Source organism: Eriocheir sinensis, chromosome 42 (genome assembly GCF_024679095.1).
Source record: "Eriocheir sinensis breed Jianghai 21 chromosome 42, ASM2467909v1, whole genome shotgun sequence".
Taxonomy (NCBI): domain Eukaryota; kingdom Metazoa; phylum Arthropoda; class Malacostraca; order Decapoda; family Varunidae; genus Eriocheir; species Eriocheir sinensis.
The window spans coordinates 10,430,564-10,456,774 of record NC_066550.1 but is presented as its reverse complement, the minus strand read 5'-3'; the positions used below and the strand labels follow the sequence as shown (position 1 = coordinate 10,456,774).

The following is a 26,211-nucleotide window of genomic DNA, read 5'->3' as shown; positions in this document are numbered from 1 at the left end:
AGAGAGAATTTGATTAACTCCAAGCACGCTCTCTCTCTCTCTCTCTCTCTAACCGGCGTGTCTTGTAGTTGCTGCAAGTTCAAAATTCCTTCCACATTCCTCCTCCTCTTCCTCCTCCTCCTCCTCCTCCTCCTCCTCCTCTTCCTCCTCCTCTTCCTCTTTTCCCATCTTTCCTCCTCCACCCGGTTCTTTTTTCTACTCCTTTCCTTCATATTTCTCCTCCTCCTCCTCCTCCTCCTCCTGTTTCTCATTTTCCCTTATCAGGAAGAAAGGAAAACATACTCTTAAGGAAGAAACATTACTCTCTCTCTCTCTCTCTCTCTCTCTCTCAGGTGGAGGTAGAGGAGGAAGGAAGGAGAGGAAGGGGAGGAAGGAAGGAAGGGAAGAATGGATGAAAGGAGGGAGAGAAGGAAGGGAAGGGAGGAGGGAGGGAGAGAAGGAGGGAGGGAGGGAGAGAGGGAGAGAAGGAGGGAGGGAGGGAAGGAAGGGAGGAAAGGTAGGTTTAATAAAGCAGACTCGTTCAAGGCATACACACACACACACACACACACACACACACACACACACACACACACATATCATGATTAGGTTTACTACTACTACTATTACTACTACTACTACTACTACTACTACTACTACTATTACTACTACTACTACTACTATTACTACTACTACTACTACTATTATTCACTATCTTTATCTTTATTTCTTTCATTCTTTCAATTATTTTTTTTCCTCTCTCCTGTAATATCATCTTCCCTTTCTACTTCTTTTTCCTTCCTTTCTATTTTTTCCTTTCTTCCTTCTTCCATTTCCTCCATCCTTCCCTTCCCCTCTTCTTGCATCATTTGTTCTTTATTTTTCTTATTCCTTCCTTCGTTCCTTCCATTCTCTCTTTTTTTTTCCTTTCTTTGTTCCCTATTCCTCTTTCTCTCTTTTATTTCCTCATTTTCCTTCTCTCCTTCCTCTCCTCCTTGCTTTCTTGGTTGCTTCTTTTCCTTCCTTCCTTCTCCCCTTCCTGTCTCTCTTTCTTCCTTCATTCCTCCTTCCCTCCTTTCATCCTATCCTTTCTTCATTCCTTCCTATCTTCCTCCTCCTCTTCCTTACACTCTTTATTCATTTCTTTCAATCACTCTGTCTCCCTCAACTCCCTTCCTTCCTTCCTTCCTTCCTTCCCTCCCTCCCCTCCTTCCTTCCTTCGCAGAACCAAACCAAAGATGATGTCTAATTATCCTTTCTCTCTCTCTCTCTCTCTCTCTGTGTTATTGGTACTTGGCTCAATTTCGTAAATTATTTCACTAACAATAATATAATTCACATTTTCAATAACACTATTAAATAAAGTCTGTGATTACCTCTCTCTCTCTCTCTCTCTCTCTCTCTCTCTCTCTCTTCTTCCATCATTATTAATTTCCTTTTTTCCCTTCTTTTTTTCCTTTTTTTTTCTTCTCATCGTACTCTCTCTCTCTCTCTCTCTCTCTCTCTCTCTCTCTCTCTCTCTCTCTCCATTGGCAGCTTGTCATTTTCTTCCTCCCTCAGTTTAATAACAAAATGGGAAAAGGAAGGAGGGAAGGAAGGAAGGAAGGAAGGAAGGGGAAGAAAGGAGGTAAGAAAAGAGAGCGATGAAGGAATAGAAAGAGGCAGGGAAGAAAGAAGGAAAGGAGGGAGGGAGGAAAGAAGAATATAAGAGTTGGAGGAAGGAAGCCAGGAAGGGAAGAAGGAAGAGAGGAATGAAGGAAGGAAGGAAGGTAGGAAGAAAGAAGAGAGGGAGAGAGAGAGAGAAAAAAGGGAGGAAGGGAGTAAGCGAAGAAAGCAGGAGGGGAGGAAGGGAGAAGATGAGAAAAGGAAGGAAAGAATTAGGAAAGGAGAAAAGGAAGGAAGGAAGGAAGGAGGGAAGGAAACAATCGAGAGTAAAAGAAAGAGAAGAAGGGAAGAAGGGGAAAAGAAATGAAGGATAGAGAAGTGAAAGGGAAGGAAAAAAGGAGGAAACAAATGAAGGAAGGAAAGAAATAACGGAGGAAGGAAGGCAAGAAGGAGAGAAGGAAGGAAGGAAGGAAGCAATTGAGAGTAAGAGAGAGGGAAGAAGGGATGGAGGGGAAACGAAATGAAGGATAGAGAAGAGAAAGGAAAGGAAAAGAAGGAGGAAACAAGCGAAAGAAGGAAATAAAGAAGGAAAGAAGGAAGGAAGGAAGGAAGGAAGAGGCGAAGGAAAATTACCTGTGCATTCTTACTCACCTGCACCAAAACACTGAAACGAACAAACAAACAAACAAATAAACAAACAATATGACGTCATCAAACAGGAACAAACAGGCAAGAACACACACACACACACACACACACACACACACACACACACACACACACACACACACACACACACATTTCCTAGCAAACAAACATTAACAAACGACAAACAAAAACAAAAACAAGAGAACAATTTTAACACAGAAGTAAAAAAAGAAAAAAAGAAAGATAGGAAGATGAAGGAAGGAAGGAAGGGAAGGAGGGAAAAGGAGAGAAAGAGGAGAGAAGAGAAAGGGGGAGGAAGGAAAAGAGGAGGAAGGGAATGATGGAAGGAGAGAAACAGAGGCGGAAGGAAAGAAGGAAGGAAGGAAGGAAGGAAGAGAAGGAATAATAAATAAGATAAACGAAGAAAAAATGATAAAGATGAGAATTGATGAGAGAAAACAGACTGAAATAATAAAAACACGAATAACTAAAGAAAGGAAGAAATAAAGAAATAATAAAAACAGACAAAAAAAACACTGAAAAATAAAAACGACCAATAAATAAATAAATAAAAAAGAAAGCAAATTATAAGAACAAAAACTGAGAAAAAAAGGAATAAAGAAAGAAAAAAATAATAAAGACTGAAAAAAATACTGAAAATAAAAACGACCAATAAACAAAGAAAAAGAGAAAGAAAATCACAAAAACAAAAAATGAAAAAATGAAAAATAAAAATAGGAATAAAGAAAGAAAAAAAAAGAAGAAATAACAAAACACTAAAAAACACTAAAAATAAATACATAAACAAATAAAAAATAGATAGATAGATAGATAAAACACAAACACGAAATAACAAACAAATTTACAATCTAACAAACAAATATACTACAACCATCGCGTCATAAAAATATTCCATCACGCATTCTAACTTTTAAAAACACCTATCACTATTATTATTATCATTATTATTACTTCTAAACTCCATTATAATATTATTTTACTCTACAAACACAAAAACAAAATTATAATATACACGTCCATTTAATTTTCTCCTCTTTTAACGAATTAGAGAAAAAGAACAATGATAAAAAACAGTAAATTCACGATATTTCAAAAGTGCACCACCAGAGAGAGAGAGAGAGAGAGAGAGAGAGAGAGAGAGAGAGAGAGAGAGAGAGAGAGAGACCAGCAACACAGACGTGGGACCGAGGCACAACGCACGTCCTCACCCCACCACCTTCAAGCAAACACTGAGGCGAGATGGAATGGGTGAGTTTCCCCTTGGTCCCCCGTCTGCCACCCCCCCCCCCCACCTGTCCTCCCTCCCTCCCCCTCCTCCCGTCCTCACCTGCCGAAGCCCAGGTTGCAAGATAGCGCAGGTGAGGGAGAGAACAATAAATTACCGGAAAATGGGGAAACAAAGGGATAAAGGGAGGGAAGAGGAGGGGAAAAAAAGGGGAGAGAGGGGAGAAATTGGGTTGTTGGTGGTGATGGTGGTGGTGGTGATGGGGGGGCTTGGGTATCGTCACCATCATCATCATCATCATCACCATCACACAGACACACACACACACGCACGCACACACACACTGAATAATGGATGAATAGAATGCTTTGCCAAATGAAATTATGTGTGTGTGTGTGTGTGTGTGTGTGTGTGTGTGTGTGAGAGAGAGAGAGAGAGAGAGAGAGAGAGAGAGAGAGAGAGAGAGAGAGAGAGAGAGAGAGAGAGAGAGAGAGAGAGAGAGAGAGAGAGAGAGAGAGAGAGAGAGAGAGAGAGAGAGAGAGAGAGAGTGTTAATATCATGCACTTAATTGAGGAATTATACAATGAAATTTAAAAAAAAGAAATAACGAGCAAATAGGTACACACACACACACACACACACACACACACACACACACACACACACACACACACTAACTCACTTCAGCAGGTACAGGTAAAGGGCAGGTGTATCCAATCACGGTTCGGACACTCCATATTATCGTGTGTGGTCAGGGAACGCGGCACAGAATAAGCTTAATTAATACTACGTTATATCTATTTAAGCGACTCCGCGGTGAAGTGGTTAGCGTGCCTAGCTACGAATCTGTGGGCCTTTTGTTTTGTTTTTACAGTAGAGGAAACAGTTCAAGGGCAAAAAAAAGGAATCTATAATGAAAAAAGCCCGCTATTTACTGCTCCTGCATGAGTCAAGAGGAGTGGCTGAAAGATAGGTCAATTTCGGGAGGTGTTCTGATACCCTCCTCCCTCCTTGGTTCGAATCCCTGCCAGTGTAGGCGGCGTGTAGTCCACCCAGCTGTTCATCCTTCCTTTCCCGGTGGGGGATAAATGGGTATTACCTGGGGAAACTTGGGGAAAGTAAACTGTGGTAACCCGGATGTCACACTGCGGTCTTGTATCCCCGGGGTGAGAGTTCTTTATCTTGACGTAAATATATCCTACACTAAAAATAAACCAATCTATATCAAAACAAACCAATCGAAATAAAAATAAACCTATCTAAGTCAAAGTAAACCTATCTAAATCAAAATAAACCTATCTATATCAAAATAAACCTATCTATATAAAAATAAACCTATCTAAATCAAAGTAAACCTATGTAAATCAAAATAACCCTATCTAAATCAAAGTAAACCTATCTAAATCAAAATAAACCTATCTAAATCAAAATAAACCTATCTAAATCAAAATAAACCTATCTAAGTCAAAATAAACCTATCTAAATCAAAGTAAACCTATCTAAATCAAAATAAACCTATCTAATTCAAAATAAACCTATCTAAATCAAAGTAAACCTATCTAAATCAAAGTAAACCAATCTAAATCAAAGTAAACCTATCTAAATCAAAATAAACCTATCTAAATCAAAGTAAACCTATCTAAATCAAAATAAACCTATCTAAATCAAAATAAACCTATCTAAATCAAAATAAACCTATCTAAATCAAAGTAAACCTATCTAAATCAAAATAAACCTATCTAAATCAAAATAAACCTATCTAAATCAAAATAAACCTATCTAAATCAAAATAAACCTATCTAAATCAAAATAAACCTATCTAAATCAAAGTAAACCTATCTAAATCAAAATAAACCTATCTAAATCAAAATAAACCTATCTAAATCAAAATAAACCTATCTAATTCAAAATAAACCTATCTAATTCAAAATAAACCTATCTAAATCAAAATTTAACCAAACTAAATCTAACCCAACCTGACCGAAAGCAAATCAACATCTATCCTAAACTAAAACCAAACTAAACTAAATCTAAATCCAAAATCTAAATAAGAAAATAACAACAAATAATCTAACCTACCTATAGTTCTAACCTAACTTACCACGTACAGGCTCAAGGGCCAATGAGGCGGAGATGAGCACCGGGGCCACGCGTAGTTAATGTATATGCTTCCAATTCTGCCTTTTTTATATATATATCTATTGGATGAGAGTAACCTGGTTCTGTCCATTAGAGTGAGACGGATGCACTAATAGGCTTTTGCGTACTGGTAATGGAAGGTTTTGTTTGTTTTTTTCGCAGCAAAGGAGACAGCTCTGAAAATATAAAAGAATAAAAATCACTACGTCGCTGCTGCCCACATGTTAACTCATATGGTATTGTTTTTTAACCCCATTCTGTTCTTCTTATTGCTTTATTGTCAATGTCTATTATTTTTCATATTCCTTCCGCTGAATGTATGGGAGGGAGAGGGAGGAATTGATCGGGGGGCGAATTGAAGAGAGAATGAAAGGGAGGGAGAAATTATATGGAAGGGAGAGAAAGGTAGGTGGGTGGGAGGGAAGGTGAGAAAGTGAGGAATTGAAAGGGGGGCGAATTGCAGCTGCAGAGGGATGGGAGAGAATGTAAGGGAGGGAGAAAGGATATGGAAGGGAGAGAAAGTTAGGTGGGAGGGAGGGAGGGTGAGGAGAAAGAGCAAGGAAGGAATGGATGGAAGAGAAAGTCGAATTATGAGGTGGGTGAATTTGGAGTTACAAAGGGATGGGAGAGAACGTAAGGGAGGGAGAAAGGATATGGAAGGGAGGGAAAGTGAGGTGGATGGGAGAGAAGGGAGAAAGGAAAGGGCAAGAAAGGAATGAGTGGAAGGGAAAGAGAAATTGTGAGGTTGATGAATTTGGAGTTACAGAGGGATAGGAGAGAATGTAAGGGAGGGAGAAAGGATATGGAGGGGAGAGAAAGTTAGGTGGGTGGGAGGGAGGGTGAGGAGAAAGAGCAAGGAAGGAATGGATGGAAGAGAAAGTGGAATTATGAGGTGGGTGAATTTGGAGTTACAGAGGGATGGGAGAGAATGTAAGGGAGGGAGAAAGGATATGGAAGGGAAAGAAAGTTAGGTGGGTGGTAGGGAGGGTGAGAAGAAAGGTCAAGGAAGGAATGGATGGGAGAGAGAGGAACTATGAGGTGGGTGAATTTGGAGTTACAGAGGGATAGGAGAGAATGTAAGGGAGGGAGAAAGGATATGGAGGGGAGAGAAAGGTGGGTGGGTGGGAGGGAGGGTGAGGAGAAAGGGCAAGGAAGGAATGGATGGAAGAGAGAGGAACTATGAGGTGGGTGAATTTGGAGTTACAGGAAAGTGGGAAAGAATGGATGGAAGGGTGTCGAAGCTTTGCACCATGAACGTAAAAAGGCACTTATGAGAAGGCGATTAACCTCCTTGTCGCCTTTTACAGACGGTTAATGTGGGGGTCGGAAACATCTGAGTATACTGTCCTTTGGCGCCCAGGCTCAGACTAATGTGCTGATGAATAATAACAATAATAAGAGTATGGGTCATGTTCTCAAACCTTCAGGCGTTAACAATGAAGGCTGTCGTAGAATTTGTGGGCTTTTCCATGGGTAGTTTTATGACCCTGGTGGCAGTTTGACAAAGTTCCTGCACCTTCGACGTAAAGGAAGACTCACGGGGACGCGTTTAACCTCTTCTATGGCCTTTGGAATTATTGATGTAAGAGAAAGAAGGGTCTACGAATATCTGTAGTGCAGCGACCTGCCTGATGGGCCAGCCTCCCATGGCTCACTCTTAGGGGGGTACCTCTTTGGCAGACTGGTTGAGAAGCGGCTCTCCCGTCTCGCTGGTCGTGGGTTCGATCCCCGGCGCCGGCAAAACCTTTCCTTGTGTGAATTAATTTCTCATGTGTTTCGTTACACGCGGTGGTCGTGTAGAAAGGAGAACATTCTGGCACTTCACACTGACCTGTGTCAATGGGTCATGCTTGGTTTTATTAACGCCCCGATATCTCGTTTTCTACTTAACCAACCGCTTTTCTGTTGCCATATATATTGTCTACTTACCTTTGAGCCTCCTCGAAGTCAACAGGAAAGAGTACCGAGATGAAACACGTGTGAAAACAGCCATGAAGTGTGTGGGAGAACACGCGCCTCAGCGGGCGGCTTCGACCCGCGCCTCGCCGCCAGGGACTGACGACAAAGGCGCGGCGCGAAGCACATCACGGATACTTATCGTTAAATAAATAAATAAATAAACAACTTCACAAATCTTAACCATACTAAATCTTACCTAAGTGTCACACGTTCACGATCTTGACTCCCGACGCCTCCAGACGTTAGAAAATGTCGTGTTGCCAGAATTACGTTACCACCATAGTCGAAACGTTGTTGAGATGGACACCAACGGTCGTGACTTACTGCCGACGGGTGACTGACGTGTCGGGGACGGCGCCGATGGTTTTGAAAATTCCTAAACCGTCGGCGTGCGGCCTGACGTCGGGAGGCGCAGAGTTAACATCGTGATCGTGTGACACTAGCCTAACGTGACAACGTAAATCCAGCCTCAACTTAAACCAAATCAAATTAAATCTAAAATCTAGCCAAGCTAATTTTAACCTAACCTGACCAAACGTACATCAAAATCTCTAATCTAAGACTAAACCAAACTAATAAATTTATATCTCTAATCTAAACCAAAATCAACATTACTTAACCTGACCTGACCTACCCTAACCTGACCTAACCTAATCTGACCAAACCTAACCTAGCCTGGCACAACCCATCCTAACCTAACCTAATGCATCTCACCTAACCCATCTATGGAAAATATCTTAATGGTTATATCATGGTTGTTATTCACATGCACAACAAACTATTCTTCAAAACACTCAAAATGAATTATAACTGTCAAATGGAAGAAAAAAACACTGCAAATGGGAAACGGACAATAACGGAAAGAAATATCTGATTTTGTCCTGTTTTTTTTGAGTTATGACAAAAAGAGCAGCTATTGTTTTCCCATACTAAAGACTAGATTGTTTTCATTAGGAGATACCAGCTGGAGCCTTAATTGAATCTTAACCACTTAATTACACATATATACTTGCATCTATTGACATTATTTGGAATTATACAAAACTAAATCTTACTTACGATATCTTGTAATTAAAAAAAAAAAAAAAAGATAACTTGCATAGGATAATAGTGAGAGTAGAAGCAGCAATAGTAGAAGAGTTAGCAGTAGTAGTAGTAGTAGTAATAGTAGTAGTAGTATCAAATGTAATAAAATAACCACCACATTCTCATACATATATTTCATCTTTGTATTATGTATATATTTATAATACTCTTAGTTTACATTACATTACATTACAATAACCCAGTATGAAGATGACCGCTTTTATGCGAGAAGAGTAGCAGCTGCAATAGTAGTAGTAGTAGTAAAAATAGTAGTAGTAGTAGTAGTAGTAGTAGTAGTAGTAGTAGTAGTAGTAGTAGTAGTAGTAGTAATGGTTGTATAAGAATAGTATATCATCATAACACACTTACCAACACTCATAACCTTACATGCAAACGATACAAAAAAATATTATTCTCCGTTCCTCTCTTCTCCCTTTCTCCCTTCCTTCACTCTCTCTCTCCATTTACTCTATTCTACTTTTCTCCTCACAAAAAATATTACTCTCTTCTCCTCCCTTCTTTCCTTCATTCATTTCTTTAGTCTTCATTCTTCTTTCCTCACTCTCTCCTCCTTATTATTCTCTTCTCCCTTCTTTCCTTCATTCATTCCTTTGGTCTTCATTATTCTACTTTCCTCCTCTCTCTCTCTCCTCCTTCTCTCCCTTTTTTTACTCATTTTGATTTTGACATTAACTTAATTCTCTCTCCCTCTCTCTCTACTCTACTGTCGCTAAATTATTACAAGGACTATTTTAATTACAATCTCTCCCTTATCTTATTACTATGCACTCACATATTAACGCCTCAAGAGTAAACATAATAAAATAAACCCAATAAGCAATACAACACTTTAATAATATGATAAAAAACAAAACTTACAATGAGCTGCACCGATCTGAACAACTTAACAAAGGCAAGAATATAAACACACACTCACACACAATCACAAACTAACACACTCACTCATCACACTTTCTTCTATTCCCATCCCAGGTCATCTTGAGGTCACATAAGGTCACACGAGGAGGAAGAGGAAGTCAGCGATGTGGCCCCTGGTGGTGGTGGTGCTTGCGGCGGCGGTGGTGGTGGTGGTGGTGGAAGATTTAGGGGGTGGGGATAGGGGGGTGGACGATGGGATTATGGAAGAAGAAGGAGGAGGAGGAAGAGGAATGGTCAACTCAGAACTAGGAGATTGAGGAGAGGAAGTAAGAGAGTAGCTGAGGAGAAGGAGGAACAGGAGGAGGAGGAGGAAGAGGAGGAGGAAGAAACAACGTAACATAACTAACTACCCAATAACTAAGAGAAAATGGGGGAGGGAAGGAAGGAGGAACAGAGAGGAGGAGGAGGGGAAGAACAAGCTAGAACATAAGAGAAGGAGAGAAAGGAAGAAAGTTACCCAAGAACTTGATGAGCTGAACCAACAAGGAAATGAGGGAGGGAAGGAGGGAGGAACAGAGAGGAGGTGGGGAAGAACAAGCAAGAACATAAAAGAAGGAGAAAGAAAGAGGAACAAAGAGGAAGAGAACCAGCAAGAACATAGGAGGAGGAGGAAGAGAAAAAAAGAGGAACAGAGAGGAAGAGGAGGAGGAGAACAAGCAAGAATTTAAGAGAAGGAGAAAGAAGGAAAGGAAGAAAATTACCCAAGAACAAGATCGCCTGAACCATTATGGGAGTCAGGGAGTGCGGAGAAGGAAGAGAAGGAGAAGGAGAACCAACAATCGTATAACATCATAAGGCAAGAATTGGGATAAACCTTAACTCTTTTACTATAAGAGACGAATCAGGTTAAGATCGAGGAATGCAGACAATATTGGGCATAGCAAAATAGCAATATGGAAAGGAGTGAGAGAGTAACAAGAAGAACCAACGTTGCCAGACTGTCGTACTCGGCCGCTTATATTTCCTGACTTCCTAAACTGTATTCTGGGCTCCAATAACGAAACCCACTTATAGTTATCGTTAAAAGAGTTAGATCCTGATGTTTCTTGGCAATAGTTAGGCGACAGAAACCTATGCTCTGAGTACAATAATCTGGCAACAGTGAGAAGGAGAGTTAGGATAAGGATAAACATTAACTAGTGAAGGAGATAACAAGAACGCAGTATAGAAGAAAGGGAGGGAGAGATAGAATAGACGAGAGGATAAGGAGAAGACCCAACATAGGTGTCAGGCCATACGGCAAAGATAAGGATGAACATTAACAGTTTATTACAAAAAGAAGAAAGCAATATAAGGGAGTAAGTGAGGGAGGGAGGAAGAGAAACCGAGTAACCGAGAGATGAGGAGGAGAGTTGACATAGGTGTTAGGGCGTAAGGCAAGGGTGGGGTGACCATTAGCTTGTGTTGGGGAGGGCGTACATCCTGTAGAGGAGGGAGGCAAGGCAGGCGATTCCCACGGGCAGCAGCCAACCCCGCCACACACTGCAAAAAGGGAGGAGGAGGGTCGTACGATGGTGGTGCTGGTGGTGACATTTGAGTGAAAGGGAGAGACGGTAGAAGGGAGAGATGGCAGGGAGAAAGAGTGAAGGAAGGGAGGATAAGCACAACATTGGGTACAGGAAAAATAGAGTGAAAGGGAGAAATGGGAGGGAGAATAAGCGCAACATTGGGTACAGGAAAAATATAGTGAAAGGGAGAGATGGTAGAAGGGAGAAATGGGAGGGAGGAAGAATGAAGAAAGGGAGAATAAGCTCAACATTGGGTACAGTAGAAATATAAGAAAAGGATATAGATGGAAAAGGAATAAAAAAGGGAGAGAGAGAGTGGAAAGGAGAAGGGAGGAGGAAGAGAAGGAGAATAACAGCAACAAAGGAGGTAAAGGAGGAAAGTAAATAAGAGTACAGTGAAGAAAATACATATAAAGGAGGATAAAAAAGGAGACAGTAGGAGAAAGAAGGGAGAAGGAAGGAAGACAAAAAAATAAAAAAAAGTAAACAAAGAGGAACATAGAAAATGATGACATATATGGAAGAAGATAAAAAGGAGGAAGAGAGGAGAAAATATAGGACAAAGATAAAAAAAAAAAAAAGACAGTAGGAGAAAGAAGGGAGAAGGAAGGAAGACAATGAGATAAAAAAAAGTAAACAAAGAGGAATGTAGAAAATGATAAAGGATATAGATGGAAGAAGATAAAGAGGAGGAAGAGAGGAGAGAAAATATAGGACAAAGATAAAAAAGGAAAGACAGAAGGAGAGAGAAGGGAGAAGGAAGACAATGAGATAAAAAAAGAAAACAAGAGGAACGTAAAAAATGATAAATGACGTAAATGGAAGAAGATAAAAAGGAGGAAGAGGAGAGAAAAGATAGGACAAAAATAAAGAAGGAAAGACAGAAGGAGAAAGAAAGGAGAATAAACGAAGACAATAAGATAAAAAAAGAAAACAAAGAGGAATGTAGAAAATGATAAAGGATGTAGATGGAAGAAGATAAAAAGGAGGAAGAGAGGAGAGAAAAGATAGGACAAAGATAAAACATGGAAAAGAAAGGAAGATAATTAGATAAAAAAAAGAAAACAAAAAGAAATGTAGAAAATGATAAATGACACAGACGGAAGAATATAAAAGGAGGAAGAGAGGAGAGTAAAGATAGGACAAAGATACAGTATACATAAAAAATAAAGAAAAGGCATGAATAGAGAGATACAGAAGGGAATCACACATTAAAAAAGGAAACTACAACAGCTGTTAATCAAGAAAAAGAAAATTGCCAACAAGTCCTTCATCAAATCATTATTATTTCTATACATATCAATTAGTTCAAGGCTGTAAAGAACCAGACTGTTAGAGGAAATAAATGAACACACACACACACACACACACACACACACACACACACACACACACACAAACGCACATACGCTAAAAGCCGCACAAACAAAATACGTACATGCAAAAAATCGAGGCAAACAAAACAAAGAAAGGTCTAAAAAAAGGATAATTTAAGATAGAAAAAGCAAAAAATCAAGCAAAATAAAGAAAACAGAAACAATTAGTCCTTTTAAAAACAACATGGCAACTCCCAAAAAGAAAAGAAAAAAGAAAGAAAAAGAAAAGAGAAGTGAACAAAATGATGATAAATGAGAAAGAAAATATGATAGTATTGTAAAAAGACTCATTATGGAAAAAAAAATGTTACCATATAAGTGTAAAAAAGTGTTCCCATATAAGTGTAAAAAAAGTGTTCCCATATAAGTGTAAATTGATGATGTAATAAAGAATGAGTGAATAAAAAATGGAAAATGCAAAACACGAATAGAGAAATGAAGTAGAGAGAGAGAGAGAGAGAGAGAGAGAGAGAGAGAGAGAGAGAGAGAGAGAGAGAGAGAGAGAGAGAGAGAGAGAGAGAGAGAGAGAGAGAGAGAGAGAGAGAGAGAGAGAGAGAGAGAGAGAGAGAGAGAGAGAGAGAGAGAGAGAGAGAGAGAGAGAGAGAGAGAGAGAGAGAGAGAGAGAGAGAGAGAGAGAGAGAGAGAGAGAGAGAGAGAGAGAGAAACCATCATCCACAAGCACCCTCCACCTCTCCTCCACCACCACATCACCCAACCACACCACCTCTCCACCACACTCAAACTACCATCCTTCAACCACAATCTAACCACACCACCACAACCACAACCTCACACTAACCATACTACCACTACCACATCTAAAAACCATTACTATTACCATCCACATCACAAAATTAAAATCTCGCATAATAAGAACTGGGTAAGAAAAAATGATCTTCCGTAAGAATGTGGAATGTTTGCCGATCTTAACATTAACAAAAATCCTTCATCGTGCCGAACCTTAATGTCGCCAGGTACTTTCTTGACCCTAATGCGAGAACTGTAGTGAGACGAGATTGCCGAGATCATTTTTGCGTTGGGTTCGTCCACTCCATTGCTGGCTCTCCTCCTCCACCTCACTCCTCACTCCCACATTGATTCAGGTCATCATCTCTTAAGTTCTCGGATAGCTTTCTTCATTGTACTTTTCCTCCTCCTTCTCCTCCTATGTTCCTGCCAGCTCTCCTCCTTTATAAGTTCTCGGATAGCTTTCTTCCTTGTACTTTTCCTCCTTCTCCTCCTCCTATGTTCCTGCCAGCTCTCATCCTTTATAAGTTCTCGGATAGCTTTCTTCCTTGTACTTTTCCTCCTCCTCCTCCTACGTTCCTGCCAGCTCTCCTTTCTCTGTTCCTCCCTCCCTCATTTCCTCACTGTTTCGGTCATCTCTATTAGTTACTGGGTTCCAACACCTATTTCTCCCTCTCATCTGTTACCTATAGCTGACATATGAAAGGGGTTGACAGGTGTTGGGGCTGTGTAATTCACCAGAGCCTGATCACGTGTTGGACTTGTAATCGCCAGCAGGTACCCTCCCGACTCCCTGTGTGGTAGAGCAGAGGGGAGGAAAGGACCCATGGAAGCTAACACAAAAACAATCTCGCTAATCTGGTTTCACTACAGTAGGAGATATACGAAATGGTCTCTCTCTAACCTGAAAATACCTTTAGTCTACCCTCTCAAAGTTACTAGTATATACAGTTTTCTTTTTTCACTATAGTAGGAGATATGAGGCGTCTAGTGCTCAAGGGGCGAACAAGCCAATTACCAAGTTTTGAGCTACAGGTCTTCAAAGTCAAGCATAGCAAGAACATAATGAAAAACACACATAGCACTACCATCATACAACAACAGAAAGTTTTCAGCTGGATAAATTCAATGGAATCAGTGTTTGTGTGAAATTGTTATAAAAAAAAGCACATAAGGGTGTTTTTTTATTAATGCAAGTTTATGATCTGATTTAATCCAAACTTTGAAAAAAAATAACATGATGTAACTGACAGCCAGTATAAATTTCAAAACAAAATTACCATATGTAGGTGTTTTATGAGTGTTTTACTAGTGCTCTTCGCCCATAGAGACCTGATCCAGCCGACATCATACACTCTGCAGACAGGCAAAAAACACGCTACTCTCAACACCCTTCTACTGGGCCATAGAGACAGATTTCCCATTTTCACATTCACAGAGGGTTGCACAGTGCTTCCATCTAGCGGAAACCAACGAAAACTCAAAATCCCCCATGTTGGTGTGTTCGCCCCTCAAGCTCTAGACGCCTCATATGCTAAATGGGCTCTCTGTAACCTGAAAATACCTTTAGTCTACCCTCTCAAAGTTACTAGTATATACAGTTTTCTTCTTGATACGAATACAAATTGGGTAAGGCGAGTACTATATTTAATGGTCAACAACTTCCACAGCCTAGCCTCCCGTCCCTAGCCTGGCCTATCCCCTCCGCCCCTGCCACACCCTGTAGGCAAGGAGGGCCAGGAGAGCCAGACCCACAGGCACCACCAGAGGGCACGCCAGACGACGCCAACGCCTGCAACGGCAAAGACGCGAGGGATGGGAAAAAAAAAATTTGGCACAAGAAAAAATATATAAGGATTAATGGGAAGTGTTTTTGATGAAATGGAAAGACATAAAAAAGTCTTCTTTCATTTCTTTTATATTATTTTCTTTCTTTCTTTCTTCCATTTATATTTTTTTCATCCATTCATTCTCTCTCTCTCTCTCTCTCTCTCTCCTCCTCCTCGCTGGGTCTGTGAAATATAGCACTGCGTCGTTGTGTGACATTTCCCTCTCCATTATCAAGGGCTGCTAGGGGTCGGTGGTTAAAAATGACTGGCGTGTTTTTTTTCCGAGGGGGGAAGGGGAAGGAATAAGGAAGGTTGTGGGAGAAGTAACTTGCCACATAAATGCTTGGAAACGTTAAATGCTTGGAAACGTTAAACCCGATGAATGAAGTATTTTTTTTATTATTATTATTTTGAACAATCTATTTCCTTTTAGCCCAGTGAGTGAAGTGAATGAGTGAGTGAGTTATTTTTTACTATGATTTAAAACCCTTGCCACATAAATGCTTTGAAATGTTTAACCCAACAAATTAAGTATTTTTTTTTATTATTATTATTCTGAACCCTATTTCCTTTTAGCCCAGTGAGTGAAGTGAGTGAGTGAGTTATTTTTTTATATTATTTCAAACCCTTGCCACATAAATGCTTGGAAATATTTAACCCAACAAGTGAAGTATTTTTTTTATTATTATTATTTTGAACAATCTATTTCCTTTTAGCCCAGTGAGTGAAGTGAGTGAGTTATTTTTTTATATTATTTCAAACCCTTGCCACATAAATGCTTTGAAATGTTTAACCCGACAAGTGAAGGATTTTTTGTACATAATCTTAAACCGTCGACATCTCTTTTCAAAGCCAATGAGTGAACTATTTTTTCTATTATTATTTCAAATCATCCCTTTCTCCCTTTGAATTAGGTACTTTTTTTCTTTTAGTATTGCAATCCATCTAATATCTTTTGAACACATTGAGTGAAGTATTTATTTTTATTATTATTATTATTTCAAAATCATCTCTTCTTTTTCAAACTAACCAAGCGCATTTTTTATTTTCCTATCAAAGCATTTATTTTCTTATGTGTCTTTCTCAATCAAAAATCAACTTAGGACTGCGATATTTTCCTGCTACGTATGTGTATCTTTCTATATGTATCTTTTTATATGTGTCTTTCTATATGTGTCTTTCTATATGTATTTTTCTGTGTCTTTCTATATGTATCTTTTTATATGTGTCTTTCTATATGTGTCTTTCTATATGTATCTTTCTATATGTATCTTTTTATATGTGTCTTTCTATATATGTGTCTTTCTATATGTGTCTTTCTATATGTATCTTTTTATATGTATCTTTTTATATGTGTCTTTCTATATATGTGTCTTTCTATATATGTGTCTTTCTATATGTATCTTTCTATATGTATCTTTTTATATGTGTCTTTCTATATATGTGTCTTTCTATATGTGTCTTTCTATATGTATCTTTTTATATGTATCTTTCTATATGTATCTTTCTATATGTATCTTTCTATATGTATCTTTCTATATGTATCTTTTTATATGTGTCTTTCTATATGCGTCTTTCTATATGTGTCTTTCTATATGTGTCTTTCTATATGTATCTTTCTATATGTATCTTTTTATATGTGTCTTTCTATATATGTGTCTTTCTATATATGTGTCTTTCTATATGTGTCTTTCTATATGTATCTTTCTATATGTATCTTTTTATATGTGTCTTTCTATATATGTGTCTTTCTATATATGTGTCTTTCTATATGTATCATCAAAGAAAAAAATGAAGTTCTGTGGGACCACTTAGATGCTACTGACAAGATTCAACTCCAAAATAACAAATAAATATGTAAAAAAACAGATAGATATATTAGTAAGCAAACAAATGAAAGCAAGCTAATCTATATACAAACACTCTTATACATAAACAAAGCAAATTGATGTATGGCAAAGCTAAAAAAAACAAGTGAAAAAAAACAAGAAAACAACAAGGCATAACAAACAAACAAACAAACAAACACACACACACACACACACACACACACACACAGACACACACACACAGACAAACACACACACATACACACAAACAAACAAGCAGGTAAAGGTACAAGCAGACAGGTAAAAAAGTGAGATATAAGAAGGTTAATTAAAAAGGTATGTACATTAAGAGTAACAAAAATAACAAACTAAATAACAAGCACTAATTATTTTTTTTGTTTATATATCTTTCTTTATATAATTCAAAGCTAATCTCTCTCTCTCTCTCTCTCTCTCTCTCTCTCTCTCTCTCTCTCTCTCTCTCTCTCTCTCTCTCTCTCTCTCTCTCTCTCTTTCATCCTCTATTTTTCCTCCTCTCCTTTAATTGCAATCTCCCTTTTCCTCCCTCAAAGCCATAATCCATTTTCCTCTACATTAATATTTTTTTCTTCTTTGCTCTTCCTTTCTATCTCTATTTTTTTCCTCTTTTTTTTATCTGTTCTCTGTCTGATCTGTAATTGGTCTTTTATTTCCTGTTCTTCCTTCCTTTATTCACATTATTCTCTGGTTATTCCTTCCTTTCTCTTCTCTTCTTACTTCCTTTCTATTCTTCCTTATTTTATTGGGTATTCTCTGTCTATTCCTTCTTCTTTCTCTCCTTTTTTCCTTCCTATTGTTCTTTATTTTATTGGCTATTCTCTGTCTATTCCTTCTTTCATCTTTCTCTTCTTTTTCTCCTTCCTATTCTTCTTTTTCTTATCGACTATTCTCTGGCTATTCCTTCTTCAATCTATCTCTTCATTCTCTCCTTCCTTCCTTCCTATTCTTCCTTATTTAATCACCCTTATTCTTTGCTTATTCTTCCTTCCCTCTCTCTCTTCTTTCCTTCCTGTTCTTCCTTATTTTATCATCCTTATTCTCTGTTTATTCTTTCTTCCCTCTCTCTCTCCTTCCTTTCTTCCTATACTTCCTTACTTTATTAATACTATTTTCTTCCTATTCCTTCTTCAATCTTTCTCTTCTTCCTGTTCTTCCTTACTTTATCTGCATTATTCTCTTCTTATTCCTTTTTCCTTCTTCCTCTCCTTCTTCTGCTTTACTTTTTAACTATGAATTGGGGATGATTTATATATAACTTAATAAGCATAAGTTGAAAGTACTATTACAGAACTACTACTACTACTACTACTACTACTACTGCAACTACTAATACTACTATCTACACGGTTAGTTATGCCTGCATCATCTTCTACCCTCTACTACTACTACTACTACTACTACTACTACTACTACCATAAGTACCTTTGGTTTGAGTCGTTATCTGATGTCCATGCCTTGGGTCCCTTGTCCTTGGTGTGTTTCTTATCCTCCTGTAATAATAATAATAATAATAATAATAATAATAATAACAATAATAATAATAAAAATAATAATGGTAATCACATCATGGTGTTCAAATATTCCTTTATTATCTATATCTTATGTTTTTTTCTTGTGTTTTCATCTTGACTCAAATCTTTCCCTTTCTCTTCTTTTCATCCCTTCTTTCTCTATCTCCTGTTATCCCTTCTTCTTCACTTCCACCCCTATCTTCCCCTTGTTCAAATATACCTTCATTATCTTTATCCTTTGTTTTTTTCTTGTCTTTTCATCTTCACTCAAATCTTTCCCTTTCTCTTCTTTTCATCCCTTCTTTCTCTATCTCCTGTTATCCCTTCTTCTTCACTTCCACCCCTATCTTCCCCTTGTTCAAATATACCTTCATTATCTTTATCCTTTGTTTTTTTCTTGTCTTTTCATCTTCACTCAAATCTTTCCCTTTCTCTTCTTTTCATCCCTTCTTTCTCTATCTCCTGTTATCCCTTCTTCTTCACTTCCACCCCTATCTTCCCCTTGTTCAAATATCCCTTCATTATCTTTATCCTTTGTTTTTTTCTTGTCTTTTCATCTTCACTCAAATCTTTCCCTTTCTCTTCTTTTCATCCGTTCTTTCTCTATCTCCTGTTATCCCTTCTTCTTCACTTCCACCCCTATCTTCCCCTTGTTCAAATATCCCTTCATTATCTTTATCCTTTGTTTTTTTCTTGTCTTTTCATCTTCACTCAAATCTTTCCCTTTCTCTTCTTTTCATCCCTTCTTTCTTTATCTCCTGTTATCCCCTCTTCTTCATCTCCTCTCTTCCCTTTACACAGCTTCCAATATACCCCCTCCTTCCTTATCCTCCCTTTTCTAGGTATCTTTATTTCTAGTCTTCTTTCTTACACTATCTTTCTCTTCTTATCATCCCTTTACCCTTCCTTCTCTCCCTCTACCCTCTCCCCCCCTTCAACCCATCCACCCCCTTTCCCATCCATCCCTGTCCCCCTTACCTCGCACAGTTCCCCAATGCAGTACTCCGCCATCATCTCCCGAGCATCAGTGGAGTGGCCGACATCCTCAAAGTTCTCCGTGCCGTCTTTCCCCGCCTGCTCCAGTAGCACCTCCTCCCCGCCTGGGTGCTGCGGAGAAAGGGGGAGGTTAGTGGGGTGTTAGGGTAGGGAAAAGGTAATGTGGGTGTAGGATTAACCCAGTAGCAGAGAGGATCATGTTACTTAATGGTCCCTCAAAGCGAGAATAATGAGAAAAAATCATCTCTCACACAAACCATTTCATAATATATATCAACGCATTTGTGATCAGTTTATGCATCATCTATTTGGGGGGGTTTATATCATGGCACAAATTTGGCCCATCGCTGGTACACGGTAAAGCCACAGATTTGGCCCGTCGCTGGTACACGGTAAAGCCACAGATTTGGCCCGTCGCTGGTACACGGTAAAGCCACACATTTGGCCCATCGCTGCTACCAGGTTAAGTAGAGTACATAATGCATAAAATTACTAGGTTAGGCAGTGATAAGGAGTGTTAGTTTATATATCTAGAACTGACATTTATTCTTATTTTCATATTGAGTTTTAACCCAGTAGCAGCGACGGGCCAAATTTGTCGCTTTACTGTGTAGCAGCGACGGGCCAAATTTGTGACAGGATATAAACCCCCCCAAAAAAGATGATGCATAAACTGATCACAAATGCGTTGACGTATATTATGAAATGGTTTGCCTGAGTGATGATTTTTTTCTCATTTTTCTCGCACAAAAACACAAACCATTTCATAATATATGGGTTAATGGGTTTAGAGCATAAAGTAATGTATATATGGAATTAGGTTACATACACACTGGTCATCTATTTTTTCTCTAACTCTTACTTTATATCATTGCAGGCTATGTATAGAGTAATTAGGTAATGTGTAGGAAAAATGAAAGTATTATAATATCTCCAGAAGTGATATATTTTTATTTATTTACATATTTATACGAGTTTTCGGGAGTCTGAGGTAAGAATTGAGGGAAGGAGTAAAGATATTGAAAAGACAGGATGGAAAGAGGAAAGATATGAGAGAGAGAGAGAGAGAGAGAGAGAGAGAGAGAGAGAGAGAGAGAGAGAGAGAGAGAGAGAGAGAGAGAGAGAGAGAGAGAGAGAGAGAGAGAGAGAGAGAGAGAGAGAGAGAGAGAGTGAGTTACTTTACTAATTATAACAATGACAACAACGCTCATCACAATTACAAATAAGAAGGTACCTGCTTTTATGTATGTATGTATGTATGTATGTATGTATGTATGTATGCTATAATTCATGTATGTATGTATAAGACTATCAGCAAATCACCATGACAATTTAATATATGCATGTCAACAGATGCATGCTTGATAACACACACACACACACACATGCACACACACACGTACACGCGCCTTCATTGCATGTTGGGGTCAAGGATATCAAGATTGGGGTCAAGGGGGGAGGGAAGGAGGGAGGGAGGGAGGATGTGATAATGGAGGAGGAGGAGGAGGAGGAGGAAGAAGAAGAAGAGAAGAAAAGAAGATAGAGATGATGAAGACAAAGAAGAAATGAAGAAGAAGAAGAAGAAGAAGAACAAAATGCTGACGGGAAGAAAAAAATTAAGAAAGATGACGAATATTTAGAACAAGACAAAGAAACACAAATAATAGGAACAACAACAACAACAACAATTACTACTACCAAACGAAAAAAAAACTAAGGAATATGTATACTTATTATATATAATACTAAGAATAAGTAAATCAACAGAGCTTAGAATCCAAAATTACTTAATATTACTTTTCTGTACGATTTCCTTATATTATTAAATGTGATAAATAAAGAAAAATAAAGTAAATGATATGATAAAGAAGTACTGATAAAGTAAGTCAGGAAGATGCTCTCTCTCTCTCTCTCTCTCTCTCCAGAGCCACGTCAGCTGACAACCGCGAGCTCACCGTGACTTGCTTTTTATAAATGGGCTGAGAGAGAGAGAGAGAGAGAGAGAGAGAGAGAGAGAGAGAGAGAGAGAGAGAGAGAGAGAGACGTACTAAGGATTTGGAAAGAAGGAAATAAGTAAGTAAGATGGATTGGGCGAAAAGAAAGAGAAAATAGAAAGGAAAAGATAGAAAAAAGATGAAAGAAGATGGACTGGACGAGAGAGAGAGAGAGAGAGAGAGAGAGAGAGAGAGAGAGAGAGAGAGAGAGAGAGAACGTGTTATCAATCATGTCTAATTTCTCAATACGCCCAACACCTCTCCTCCACATATGTTTCTTCTCCTCCTCCTATCAGATCCCACAAAAAAAAAAAAAAATGATGGATTAACGGACCGGTATGTGCCATCTCTCTCTCTCTCTCTCTCTCTCTCTCTCTCTCTCTCTCTCTCTCTCCTTACTGATTAAGACTATATGTCTAGAAAGCATGAAACTGCAACTGTTGAGAGAGAGAGAGAGAGAGAGAGAGAGAGAGAGAGAGAGAGAGAGCAGTCTATCATTCAGTAGTTTTTTTTTTTTACATATCTATTAGGCTGTACTTGTTAATTCAAACTTATAGGCCTATCAATAACTCTCTCTCTCTCGCTCTCTCTCTCTCTCTCTCTCTCTCTGAACTCCAATCTGGGACAAACAAAATCTCTTAAAACAAAAAAAACAAGAAAAAAAATCAGGGCAAGACAAGAAAAAAACAAGTAAAGAAATAGCAACAAAAAACCGCTTCCTACGTGATCAAGCCCCGAGTATCGTACCCCACGCTCCGATCATTGCTTATCGTACATCTGACCTCCCATCATATTTTCACTTATCTATGCACTCTTTTAAGTGTCTTGCAAGGTTATGGTCTTTGGCTGTCATGATGATGGTTGAGGGATGATTTTAAGGCTATAATGTAACTAATCTTAATACTTTTACAGGTTATTATATCGAATTTGAGCTTAAAAACCGACTTCACATTTGACCTATAGCTTATATAGACTACAATAACACTCATCTACTATTACTACTACAACTACTACTACAAATACCACTACTACTACTACTACTACTACTACTACTACTACTACTACTGCTACTACCACCACCACCACTACAGAAATGCTATAAATTAATGGAAAATAGCCGATTCTGACAGTGAGAGAGAGAGAGAGAGAGAGAGAGAGAGAGAGAGAGAGAGAGAGAGAGAGAGAGAGAGACTAATAGATATGTTCAAGGTCAAGGCAGGGTACAGGAGACGGTCAGCTTAGGGTAGGTCATGAGAGAGAGAGAGAGAGAGAGAGAGAGAGAGAGAGAGAGAGAGAGAGAGAGAGAGAGAGAGAGAGAGAGAGAGAGAGAGAGAGAGAGAGAGAGAGATGAAGATATGTGTCAATCCAGCCGACTCTCTCTTTCCACACCAATTCATCAGTTACATACAAAATCATTTATAACCAAAACAACATTCATTCTTTAGAAATACAAGATGAAAGTGAAGAAAAAAAAAGTACTGAAGAGAAAGAAAATAAATAAATAAGAAGAGAAACCATGTCCGAATTAATGAAGAGATCTTTGTGAGAAAAAAATAGAAAATGGAATGAATAATAAACTAAGAAAAAAACACTGAAAGACAAATGAAAACATGACATAGAATAATTTTGAGTGGGAATCAGATTGAGAGTATTATCCAGAACACCTCATGGCTAATTTCAAAGCTACAGATGAATATGCTCCTGGGATCGATGAAAACATTATGAAAAAAAAAAAAAAAAATCTGAAATAACTGAAAAAAGTAAAAGATGAAAGAGAAAAATGAAATGGAATGTAAATGAAACTAAAAAGAGCATTGAGAGACTGGCAGGAAAATAAGGAAAAAGAAGGATGTATGAGAAAGCATTTATGAGATGTTTAGACACCAAAGAGCAATATAAAAGAACCTTAATAAAAAAATAAAAAAATGCAAATCCCTTCTTCCTACGTCTTGTCACACTCATACCTGTAATCCCCTCTCTCTCTCTCTCTCTCTCTCTCTCTCTCTCTCTCTCTCTCTCTCTCTCTCTCTCTCTCTGTTTTCTCTTAGCCTTCAACTTCAATATTTCTTAGTACTCATTTTTTTCTTTTCTTGTTCTTCATACTTCCATTTCTTCCTCCCATTCTAGCTTAACTCTCTCTCTCTCTCTCTCTCTCTCTCTCTCTCTCTCTCACCTATAAAAACAAGCTCAACCGACACTTCCTTCACCTTAATATTCACTAAAGTAGAAATGCATTAAACATAATTGCACTTGCTTTTAAAGACATACCACCTAATCTGGACCATAGTATCTGTGTGGTCTGAATATCTATGTAAATCTCTCAGTCGATCACAGTCTTCTATACATTTCATAAGAGCAGGTACCTAGGACAATCAAATTAGTACAGGTAAGGGTACAGACATCTTATCTTATCTAAAGCAGAATTATCTTGTCTTTACTACCACCACCACCACCACCACTATCATCTGTACTATCACTATCACTGTTACCATTATTGTTACATTCCTTCACTTTCATTCACTGGATAAAAATAAAAATAAATAATCATTACTTCTACTACTACTACTACTACTACAATTACCATATCTCTACCACTACTACAATTATCACATAAAGCAGACCTCATTCATGCACTAAGGTTCTAAACACAGCTACCAAATCTACTAGGTACTACTACTACCAGGGGTGTATTTAGGATCTTAACCTGTTGACTGCAGATTTCCTACAAGAAGACCTCACCAAGCTACAGGAATGGAACAAAAAGTGGCTGCTACAGTTCAATGAAGATATCCAGCATACCAGTACCACATGGGAAACATTCCACTATCCACCACAGAGGCAGAGAAAGTCCTGGGAGTATATGTTATCAGGCTACCAGTGAAGGCCAAATCCGTTCCAATCACAGCGGATCACTGATGGCAAGTGGATTGTATGTAATAGTGACAGGGACATGGACAGGATGGTTTCAAAATCAAATGTTTCCTGTAAGAGTCCTATCAATTATTCTGGTACTGATATGAATCATTTCTATTTTTCTATTCTATCATTCTTTTATATTTATCTTTTTCTTGTGTGTGTTTGTATTGCTAGGGCTATTGCTATTGTCAAAAAATAGTCTTTGAGTTCTGGGGCTATATTTACCCTTCTTCATCCCCCCACCCCCACCCCCTCCACACACACACACAAACACACACACCCTAAAAACCAATAAAAATAATAAAACTCACATCGGGTTGCATATTTTTTTCAATTTATCTGTATATAAAGAGCCATGAGAAACACTTCACAGAATACAGGTGAGTCATTTATGCTTTCAGGTATATGCATGCAGCCCACCTTGACCCATTTACAGATCTTACTGGGCCTGGGAGAGAGGGGAGGGAGTGGGGGAGGGAGAAGGAAGGAGGACTGGTACGTAACAGGAAGAGAGAGCTGGAATAATGGTAAAGTGCTGGTAGGGTAAAACTCCAGTCTTTCACCCACTTCACTCCAAGATGACATTCTCACCACTCATAGTCACTCTGTGCTGCCTCTATGCACGACAAAATGGGTGCGATTATGTATAAAAATTAATTAAATCTAACAAACTGAATTAACACTGACCCCAAGCCCCACCCTCGAGCCACCCACCTGCTACTGGGAATTTCGCCCCCATCAAACCTCCTCCATATTAGAACAAAAAAAATATTACCACAGAAACGAGTAATTTGCAATCAACTGTAATGAGAAATGTTGAAGAGCAAGTTGAATTTACCGGAAAAAAAAGAGTATAGGAACAAGTATTGAATTGAAAATAATATTGAAAGATTGGAGGGTAAATCTTAAATTTTTGACAAGCGGACAGGTGTGTTTATGTCACAAGGGGTGTATTTTTCCACGCTGGCTCTTCCCTTTCTTCACCCCGGAGCTCGCAGTCTCATCGCCCATCGACTTAGAAGAAATCGTGAGGGTAACGTGGAAAAATACACCCCTTGTGACATAAACACGCCTGTCCGCTTGTCAAAATCCCGTCGTAAGTGCTAGAAATGTTGTAATTACCACCACACCGTGCCCTAAATGTGCACCCGCAAGGAGCCACTATTCTTAAGATTTAAAGACTAGAGTAATACCAGAAGCAGTAACAGAAGTAATGAATGTTGTAATTATCGTAGAAATAGTAATAGTATGTGAAATGAACACAGGTTATTCAAGTAAACTAGTATCGTTTTCCTTTAACCCTATTCTCCATGTATTATCTCTCTCTCTCTCTCTCTCTCTCTCTCTCTTTCTTCTTCCTTCCTTCCTTCATTCTTTCTTTCATTTCTTTCTTCCTTCATTTCTTTCTTTTTTCATGGCACTCGACACTGTCATCTCCCACTCCCAGAAGACTCACGCCTCCCCCACCCTTCTCCCCCTCCTCACCCCACCCACACACCCACTACAACACCCTCATGACACACACACACTTAACCACTACAATAAAACACTTAACCCCTACAACAACACACTTAACATCACTACAACACAACGTGAGGGCTGAGATCAACACGTTACCTCGTCCAGGAACTTGGCCACGTCGTACACCTTGTCGTGGATCACAAACCAGCAGGATTCCGGCGTCTTGTGCTTGGCCACCTCCTCCAGCGTGTACACCTTCAGGGGACTCGCGCTCTCCTTGCCTTCGGACATGGTGGTGGTGGTGCGGGCGGTGCGGCGGCGTGGTGCTCCTCCCTCCTCGACGCCCTCAGGAACACTGTCTTGTTGCGTCATTGCGTCGGCGCAGCAACTCTTGTAAACAAACA

The 26,211-nt window shown here is 38.8% G+C and overlaps 2 protein-coding genes and 1 long non-coding RNA gene across 7 annotated transcripts in view; 1 reads left to right on the top strand and 2 right to left on the bottom strand.

Annotated features, from left to right (window-relative positions):
• The window catches only part of LOC127009993 (discoidin domain-containing receptor tyrosine kinase B-like), a 58,470-nt gene extending 49,793 nt beyond the window's left edge, over nucleotides 1-8,677 (bottom strand). The window contains exon 1 of one of the 3 annotated variants that reach the window (XM_050883690.1): nucleotides 7,547-8,677. The gene's annotated coding sequence lies outside the window, so the exon portion shown is untranslated. Of the gene's footprint in view, nucleotides 1-3,418; nucleotides 3,485-7,546 lie in introns of those variants that run through there. The other 2 variants (XM_050883692.1, XM_050883691.1) reach the window with 2 other exon arrangements.
• Nucleotides 8,678-8,777: 100 nt separating this feature from the next.
• LOC127009994 (cytochrome b5-like) lies at nucleotides 8,778-26,194 on the bottom strand. Of its 3 annotated transcripts, XR_007762718.1 has the most exons (5): nucleotides 25,964-26,194; nucleotides 19,419-19,547; nucleotides 18,352-18,419; nucleotides 14,797-15,024; nucleotides 13,717-14,146 (listed from the first exon to the last, which is right to left on the bottom strand). XR_007762718.1 is itself a non-coding variant. In XM_050883695.1 (4 exons), the coding sequence occupies exons 1-4, from the start codon at nucleotides 26,177-26,179 to the stop codon at nucleotides 10,996-10,998; spliced, it is 501 nt and encodes a 166-aa protein (XP_050739652.1). In that variant the 5' UTR covers nucleotides 26,180-26,194; the 3' UTR covers nucleotides 8,778-10,995. The 3 variants fall into 3 exon arrangements, 2 of the variants coding, with proteins under 2 accessions (XP_050739652.1, XP_050739651.1); XM_050883695.1 differs by lacking the exons at nucleotides 13,717-14,146; nucleotides 14,797-15,024 and adding an exon at nucleotides 8,778-11,083; XM_050883694.1 differs by having other exon boundaries at nucleotides 13,717-15,024.
• LOC127009995 (uncharacterized) lies at nucleotides 11,079-12,990 on the top strand. The gene is made up of 2 exons (XR_007762719.1): nucleotides 11,079-11,591; nucleotides 11,743-12,990. It is a non-coding gene; the product is annotated as an uncharacterized LOC127009995 (long non-coding RNA).
• Nucleotides 26,195-26,211: the final 17 nt, after the last annotated feature.